This window comes from Crocodylus porosus, unplaced genomic scaffold (genome assembly GCF_001723895.1).
Source record: "Crocodylus porosus isolate Cpor-Errol unplaced genomic scaffold, CroPor_comp1, whole genome shotgun sequence".
In the NCBI taxonomy this organism is placed as follows: Eukaryota; Metazoa; Chordata; order Crocodylia; family Crocodylidae; genus Crocodylus; species Crocodylus porosus.
In genome coordinates, this window is record NW_017728951.1 from 41,443,162 (window position 1) to 41,452,008 (window position 8,847).

At 45.7% G+C, this 8,847-nt stretch overlaps 2 protein-coding genes across 4 annotated transcripts in view; one reads left to right on the forward strand and one right to left on the reverse strand.

Annotated features, from left to right (window-relative positions):
• AP3M1 (adaptor related protein complex 3 mu 1 subunit) overlaps positions 1 to 7,237 on the reverse strand; it is a 38,289-nt gene extending 31,052 nt beyond the window's left edge. Inside the window, exon 1 of one of the 3 annotated variants that reach the window (XM_019555560.1) lies at positions 7,180 to 7,237. The gene's annotated coding sequence lies outside the window, so the exon portion shown is untranslated. Of the gene's footprint in view, positions 1 to 5,851; positions 5,956 to 7,113 lie in introns of those variants that run through there. The other 2 variants (XM_019555558.1, XM_019555559.1) reach the window with 2 other exon arrangements.
• Positions 7,238 to 7,480: 243 nt separating this feature from the next.
• Positions 7,481 to 8,847, forward strand: part of ADK (adenosine kinase) — a 560,564-nt gene continuing 559,197 nt past the window's right edge. Inside the window, exon 1 of the mRNA XM_019555561.1 lies at positions 7,481 to 7,592. Coding sequence (XP_019411106.1) covers positions 7,537 to 7,592 — 56 coding nt within the window. The 5' untranslated portion in view covers positions 7,481 to 7,536. The remainder of the gene's footprint in view (positions 7,593 to 8,847) is intronic.

The window sequence follows — 8,847 nt, forward strand, 5'->3', positions numbered from 1 at the left end:
TGCTTCCATAAGGTATAGCACATAAATGGACCGCTTAATCCCACCAGCTTCAACAGACCGGTGCTGGCATGTGTAAAAATAGAAGAATTAAGCCTCCAAATTTAGTTTACACAACAACTATCTTGAGTGCCACAAGTCTTCCTTGAGAAGACCTTTAAAGATTGAAAACAGACAGGTAGAAAATCTGTACTTAAAAAAAGCATTGTAAGAAGACCAAATGCTTGTAATAGAAATATTAGAATCCCTATTAAAAATAAATGTGCATTGTGTGGGTGGAAGCAGGTATAACATTTAAGTGACTGGAAAAGGGGGAGAAAAAAGAAATGGGATAGAAAAAAAGCTAGCAGTAATAGGAAGGTGCAACAGCAGACCCAAGCCCTGTTACTCAGCCAGGGAGGTTGAGTGGGACTTAATCAGAGCCCTAGACACCTGTGCAAAAGCATGCTACAGGCAGATGGGAACGGTGACCTATGGAATCAAAGGGGAGAACTGAGAGGAACTCTATTGAGAGAGGTGGGGATTGAAGCTGCTGGTCCAGGAGGAAGGGGCATGTCCCAGGACACCAGGTGCCTCTATCACTTCAAGAGAAGCAAGTAGCAGGAGCACTTGCAGCCCTCTGATTGAGAGATCAAACACCCATTTGCCAGGCTGAGGGGAAGGCAGAAGGGCTTCCAGGGCACATAATCCCTGTCCCAAAGATGGCAATTAGGAAAGCAGGAGGAGAAGCAGCTCCCATGGAGAAGCTGACTGTGGGAAGCAGCCTCAGGGAGCCTGCTCACAAGGGGGAGGCAGGTCTAGCCCAGGTATATTATAGTTCGGGAGCAACAGGTGTTGCAAGCAGTATGCCTGTGTTTTCTTTGTATTCACAGATGTTTAATTTGGCTTGCTACAACACTAGTGGACTGGGTGTGGCTGAATGAGGCAGCCACAGTGGGGTGCCACAGGGCTTAGAACACTGCCATGGCAGGATCTAAGCCAGGGATGGCCAGTGCCTGAGAAGGACCAAATAGGCATTGGAGCTCGTAAGCTAAGACCTGGTTTAGTGAGCCTAGGTTAAAGGAGGCCAGCTAGAGAAAAGAGGCAGCAGCTGGGAAGGCTGAGACCCCAACAAGGGTTTGGAAGCCAGAGGAGGCCAAACCTTGTACTAAGGCAAGGTGCCTCATAAGAATGATCAAGCAGTAGCACCTGCAAGGTTTAGCTTTAGAAGTGACCATGAATTTAGCTGCTAAGGCAAGCAGGACCTAAGGAGAGGGAACCCTAGGGTCACCAGCCTCCAAGGGGAGCCTTCTTACATTGCTTTTAACAACAATGTAGGTAAGGAAGCAGGGTGAGACCCTAGGAGGCATGGGCAAGAGCCAGGCAGGATCAAAACAGCCACTAGGGGGCATCATGGCACCACCCCTCCCACACCATAGCCATAGCCTTCACAGAACTTTAATAGGAAATGCCAATTTCAGTGAAAATGGTTTAAAGTTTTCCATAAGGCAAATGACTAGTTTATTATTGTAAAGCAGTAGGGTTCAAGTCTGTGATCCCATGGACCAAATGAGTGGCATGGGGCTGGATCAGACCCTGTGTGTTAGGACTGGGGTCCCATTCTACCCTGCATGCCCAATCTAGTGCCTAGAGAGCAACAGCCTGCAGGGCTCCACGGGGAGCCCTGAAGGCCAGGGGTTGAGCACCCAGCTGTAGGGCATTCAGGGTTTTTTTTAAGGGCTAAAAAAGAAAAGATTATATATTTAGTATTTGAAATAGTAAATGCTTTAATTTGACATTGTGGTTTATTCTGTGCGTGTCAGTTTGATTAAACTAGTTCTCAAGGTCTTAATATCTAGGAAAGAGATACTGGAAGAGATAATACATTAGGAATTTATTAAGGATACTAGCCAATTGCCCATCAAGAATGTAGGGAGGGGAGTGGGTGGGGAGCTCTGTGCCCCCCCCTCCCAATTTGGGCCCACTCCCCCTATCCCTCCTGCTGCTTGGGGTCCAGACCTGTTCTCCCCACAGTGGCATCCCGACTCCACTCCCCCCACCCATGCCACCACCATCACTTCCTAGGAGCAAGGAGCACCCCCCCGCTCCATCATCGCCATCTGCAGGGAGCAGGGGGGGGGGTGAGGCCCCCCATTCTGTTTGCTCTGTTGTCATCACCTCCAGGGAGCAGGGTGGGGATCTCTCAATCCCCTGCTCTGTCCCCTGTATCCCCACCATCATGGTGGCAGCCTGCCACCTGTCAGAATGCTTCTTTGCACAGACAGACAGGACAGAGAGAACAGACACTGAGTGAAAGAGCGATATTTGGAATGGAAATAGCAAGACTATTTTGAGCAAAATATGAGTAATGATATTACAATGTGTACAAGAAATCTAAGCAACTGGTCACCTTTCCTACCCCAAGGCAAAAAAACTGGGGATGTAGATTACTACAGCATGCAAGGAGAAAAATACAAAATATTCCAGTAAACAAACTGTCTGAAAAGCTGGTCTGGCTTTTTGTTTCTTGGATTAATCAGAAGAAACTTTTTCTTTCACATTTAAAATTACTGCTATTTAAATTCTACTGAATTGTAACTGGACTGTCTGCAGGCAGGGCTGTCAGCTAGATTTTTCTTTTTATGTATGGTAAACAAGAAAACGTAACACATCGCAAGTCTAACAAACTGCAACACTAATTTAGTAAATGCCAATTAATGCCTTATTCCAGATTGGAAACTGCTTTAAGTGATATCTTTGTATAATTAATGACAGGTTTCCCTACCTACCAACTTGCTTCAGGCTTTTAAAAAGAGCTGCTATAAAGTTGGCAGTCACCAACCCATTCTTTGACAGGTTCAGCAAAATCTTACTGCACATACTTTCAAGTGGGGTAGCACAAGGGGGATACAGGGAGAGAAAAAGAATAAACATGGCTAAAACTTAAATGAGGAGGGTTTAATTTGGCTTCTTCCAGCCCTTACTTCCATAAACGGCAGTTGGCACCTAACACTTTATTTTCACCCTCCTATCTAAGACTCTGGCTTCTGTCTCCAAAACAGACATTCATAATTGTTCAACATGTGGCTACTTGTAGGAAGAGTTCTAATGGAGGAATTAAATGGAACTTCACTAGTGCATAGGATTAATATTGGCTTTCTGCATAGGCCAGCTACATCCATTGTAAATATGGATTGCCACCTGAAGTCCAAAGGAGACAGTTTATTATTTATGCAGCATTTTCACTTGGGTAGAGACAGATATCAGCTTTGGCCAGTTGTTCAGACTCATTTGTTAGTGCTCCAAGGAGCAAAGCACTAAATGTTAAAGACTATGTCCAATGTGTTAAATTAAAAACAAACAAAAACATTTTTATAAATGGAAGAGGCTGCATCCTATTATCTGACTTCCAGTAAGCAGGTTTATCATTCCCATTCATTTTATAATTAACAGCTAAAAATAGTAATAATGGTAAACAGATAGATTTGAATGTTCAGTTTACAACCTGCTTGAAAGCCAGCTTTTCCTTTCCAGTATTTTACTCCTCTTTTTAGATCTGTACTTTCAACAGCTTTGAGATCACCATTTCATTATGTTTGACTGAATGCAGACCCCCCCTCCCCCCATCTCCTCTAAACCATTGCGGGCAGGGGGGAGAAGAGAGAGACAGCCTACCTCTTAAATTGATTTTTAGCTTTTAAGCTATTCTGTTTTTGACTTCGTAAGATTCAGAATGCATTGTATTAAGGGACATTTAGTCATGCAAATGCATTGCTGAACTTGAAGAGTCCATTTTTCCTGTCCACATACATAAATGATTCAGTAATAAGAAAGGAACATCATTCACCCCAAGTTATTAGCATCTTTTTTAAAGCTGTTTTCTACAATCAATACCTCTGAACTACAACCAATAGACAAATTATTTCCCCTATAAACTATTATTTCCTTAGTGCACTGGACAGCTCTTTGATTTATCAGTTTGTATTAATCAGTTGTACTGTATTTGTATTACTGTTGTTTGCTTAACTCTTTCATGTAACAATATGGAAAAACATTACAATCTCCAACTCCTTTCAAAGCCGATAAGAGGACACAAGAAAAGGCATGCTATCAAAGTTAAATAACATCTATTACATTATTACAGACAGTGTTTAATTATAATGATTGTAAACCCTTAAGCAGATATATTACTATTAAAGGTTTGATGCCACTTTACACTGTTACTAATCATTACCTAGAACTTACTGAAAAGTTACAACTATGGTTATAAAAGGTGGCAAGAGAGCCATATACACAGGCAGGTGCAAGATGCTATACTGCATGCCAGCAACTTGCAACAATGCAGGTGCCTGCTGAGATAAACAAAGCTGCACATGAAAGCACAGAGGGAGATGTTTTTGTAGCTAAGGCACTGGGTGGAAATTCGGGAGATGTGGGTTCCACTCCTGGCTGTGCTTCAAACTTGCTATGAGAGGCAAGATCCAGTATGGTTCGTTCTGCAGGTGTCTAAACAAGATTCTGGTATAATTTAATTAGCCAAGTTTCAAACAGTAATTAAGTTTGGCCCTGCTCTACAAGCTCCAAAACCTCAGTAGCTGTCCAAGTTCAAACCATGCTTCCATTTTGGACTGCAAAATTACAAGGTTCTGCACTTAGCTTCTGAGTATAGCCAAATGTGAGACATTGACCATTATGGGGTATGCACAGATGAACCCATCCCTAGAGACACATTATATGTGCTCCGAGCATGCTTAACTCATACTTAGCTCAAAAATATTGGTGGTGGCAACTTTTTACCCAACAGCCAACATTTTTTTTTTTAACCCAACATATCAGAGCATTTGCACAGCAATCAGGAACCCTGAATTTTAGGTCCTCTTTAGCCTGAGGGATTCAAATCCCCTTCTTAGGAGACTATTCTGCCACACTAAAGGATAAAGCTGGGTAAAACATTCTCTTCTCTTCCTCCTCTTCTCCATTGGGCATCCGTCACAGGAGATATGAAGCCAGAAAGAGAACAAGAGGGAGACTGGCACTGTACACTAGTGGTTACAGTACTTCACTAATGGAAGGAAAACCCAGGTTGATCCCAGCATGTAAATATCATTGTTAAATAATAAGAACAAGACAATAACCTTGGGAATAGGGATTGGAACCTAGAATCCCTTTGCCCACAGGAACACTATACCCTCAAGCCAGGAGCTAGGAACTTTGAAAACCACACAGGCAGAACAACTTATCTCAAGTCCAGCATGCACTGGGTGGCTTCAGTGGCACATCAGCAGCAAGGGGGATTTGCCTGTGATGGGGTCAGGCAGCTGGGAGCTGGCACTAACACCACTCTTCCTAACCCCCAACTCCATAGTTAGGGCACAAGCAAAGCTTCCAGCTAGGAACTGCATCCATGCTGCTGCTGTCACTTCTCCCCACCCCCTTGTTCCCTGGCTGCACTGAGGGTATAGCTTCCAGCTAGTAGGGAACTGTGCTGCAGCTGGGTAGCTCAAAGTTGGGTTCTCCTTGATGTTGCTTCTCCCTGTTCCCAACAGACAAGCCTTCATAGAAACAAGCTGAGTGTTAACAAGGGGGATATGGTTCCTTGGTTTATTAACATGCCAAAACACAAAGCCAAGAATTCTAAGGACATAGTAGGCAACAGATTTAGTTTACTTTATGTTCCCACATCACAGGCTACATGAAACTTAGACTTAAAAGGCAAGGGGTATGCATTTAGTGGTCTCTACAACAGCTGGCACACCTTAAGCATTTTGCAAACTATGAAAAAAAGCCTTTCCTTGCCATCTAGACACCATGGACCACCTTGCTCCTATGAAATCCATAGGGGGATGATAAAAGAGGGAGATAGGGAAGTTCTTACCTGAATTACTATGAAACAACTTGCTATTACCAAAATTGCAGTTTAGGTTTCTGCAAAGAAGTCTGGTTTTCCCATTTCACACAGTTTAGACCAGGGGTGGACAACATTCTATCCGGCCTGCAGAACCCCTATAAATTTAGAAAATTAATATTTATCTGCCCCAGCTGCCTGTCATATGGCCCTTGATGGATTGCTAAAACTCAATAAGAGGTCCTCCACCCAAAATAACTGGCCACCTCTAGTTTAGACAATAACAGATCCACCAACTGAGGAATACTTTTCAAATGAACTTTCAGACATTCAGGCCTAAAGTCTCAAAAAAAAATTTTAAGCATCTCACTCCTATCAATTGCAAAAGGCTCTAGACACCTGAAAACCTTTAAGTCTCAGTTCAAACTGAAATGCACTATGATCCCCAACAACTTGGGCATTCTCTTATGTCTGAATTCAACATCAGAGACTTAATTTCTATACTTAAAATTTTCTACTTACACATAATCAGAAAGTTAAGGCTATTTTTTAAATATGTAGAATCTCTTGCTTTAATATTTTTAAAGTTAAGCATTACATATTTGAACTTAACCATAATGCTGAGGCTTGCTTTACCATTAAACATCCCAAATAAATCTGACATGGATAGGGGTTCACATAACTGTAAAACTGCAAAAGCCAGGAAGCATTAACATAGCAGCCTCCCATTTTCTCCTACAGCACAAGAGGCTTTTCATATTTAACTTTAAGCCAACGGCAATAAAAGACTCCATTAAGAAACAAACCTGGACCAACCCAGTTAATAAATAAGTACCATTTCCACACCATGACCAAGAAAGCCGGTCAGATACACCCCTTAACTCTCAGCCACACCATTACTAAGATACTCTATTTTTTCCAATGTTAAATTCCTTCAAGAAACCGAGTCTAGGCTACCAACTGGTAACATTTAAGTCAAAAGGGACAAAGGGAAGGTTTCCCGGCCAAAACGAAAGCGCAAAATGCCGCAGACGTTTATAAACAGAAGACATAAAATGTCCTTGTTAGCTTTCTCTGCTACTTCCCAGATGGTTATCCCGAGCACACACTCCTCAGTCCGAAGGCAGCCAACGCCCTGTAGTAAAGCATAACCACCCTGAGCGTTTTATAGCCTCCAAAAACATTAACTAATAAGGTAATAAATGCGACGATCCAGGCCGAGACTTCCAGGCTCAGAGCAACACGGGCAGGACAAAGGGAGGTCATTTCAAGCAGCAGCTTTCGGGGCCTACCAGGAAAAAAAAAAAAAATACCCTTCCTTTTCCAGCCCCCAAATCTCCCCGTACGACCCAGTTCACCTGCGCCGGAGCCCGCACTGACCCGGTCCCGCTCCCCCCGCAACGCTGGCAAATATGGCTCCAAGGCCCCCACCCCGCGCCTTCTCCTCGGCCGGCGCAGGTGACTATGTGACTGCCTGCAGCAAACGCGAGCCCTGCCGCCTGCTTCCCCGGACCGCGTGCAGGCGCGGGGCGCTCGGCCTTAGGCGGCCCCCGGAGCAGCTCTGCCCTCGGGGCGGCGGGAGGCCTCTCACACGTGTGCGGCAGCTTCCCGCCCCCGGGCTGCCCCGGATCAGGCGCTCTGCGTAGCCGACCCTGCCCCGCTGCTGCTTGCAGAGAGCTCGCGCCGAGCCGGGGTTGTAGCACGCGGGCGCGGAGATGGCAGGGGACGAGCCGCGAGCCAAGAAGCCGAAGCGGGAACAAGAGCGGCTGAGGTAACGCGGCGGCGGGCGCGGGTCGCCTGGCCGGGCAGGGTGCATGTGCCCCGGGCAAACGCGAGCGGCTCGGTGCCGGCGGGCGAGCGCTGGCTGTGGGGGCTCCGAGCTCACGCTGTTGCAGCGAGCGTGCTCCGAGCCCGGCGGGGGCAGCGGCAGCGGATCTCGGGTGCTGTCTCTGCCACGCGTAGCCTGGCTGCACGTGGGCATGTCCTCAGTGATGCCTGCTGAGGCGCAAGTGCCCACAGACCTAAGCCGGTGCATCTGTTCCGGTCCATCAGGGTAGGGGGCAGAGAAATGATGGGGTCAAAACAGTAGATCAGAGAGCATCCAGGCGCTCCCCGAAAACAGCTTTTCCCGCAAGGGCTGCAGAGGAGAGGACAAGTGCTAGCCTGCACAACGGATCTGTGCGCAGCCGCTGCTGCCAGCTAGGAGAGCGGCACTTCTGGGGTGCCCAGCGTGGCTGGCACAAGGCCAGAGCTGGGCCTTTCCGTTCACGCTACGACCGGGTTGTGAACGATGCTACCTTCCCCAAGCCTTCGGGGAGCCCTTTGACTCGCTGTTTGCACAGTGCTTATAGGGAACCCGGATTGAGAGACCCTAGACCTAACTATGACCTTCTTATGTGAGAGGCAGTGACTTATGGAGATATGACTTGGATGAAGTAATTAGCCAGACTCCTTGTGTCAGATAGGAAAAATGCAAAACCAGAAAAGGTTCTTGCATAGGAAACCTGATCCTACCACACAGTTTGTTCAATAAAAAATATCACCCTAAGAAATTCTTCTCTCACATAATTGCTGAACCATCATAGCTACATAATCACTCTTACACTACCTTATTATGAATATGTTTTAGGGCAAATTGCATTGTGGGAATCTGTTCCTTCAGTGTAATAGATAGATAGATACAGATAATAATAGATAGATATTGATAGACAGACAGGGTGCAAACTGGAGGTGTTTGGGGCGGGGCTGAGCCCACCCATAAGAGACAAGAGCTCCCCTGTACAATTCAAAGATGGTAACTTGATCAGGTGGCTCCTTCACTTAGATTGTTAATCAATTAACTGTTTTTGTTTTTGGGGTTTTTTGTGCAGATTCTCCCCTCTGCCCTCCCCCTCCCCCCTCTCCAGAGTCAAAATGTAATTTGAACCCTGTAGACTAGGCGTGGGCAAAATGCGGGCTGCAGGCTGGATACAGCCTGCCAGGCCATTCTATCTGGCCTGCAGGGCCCCTAAAAATATTTGAAAATT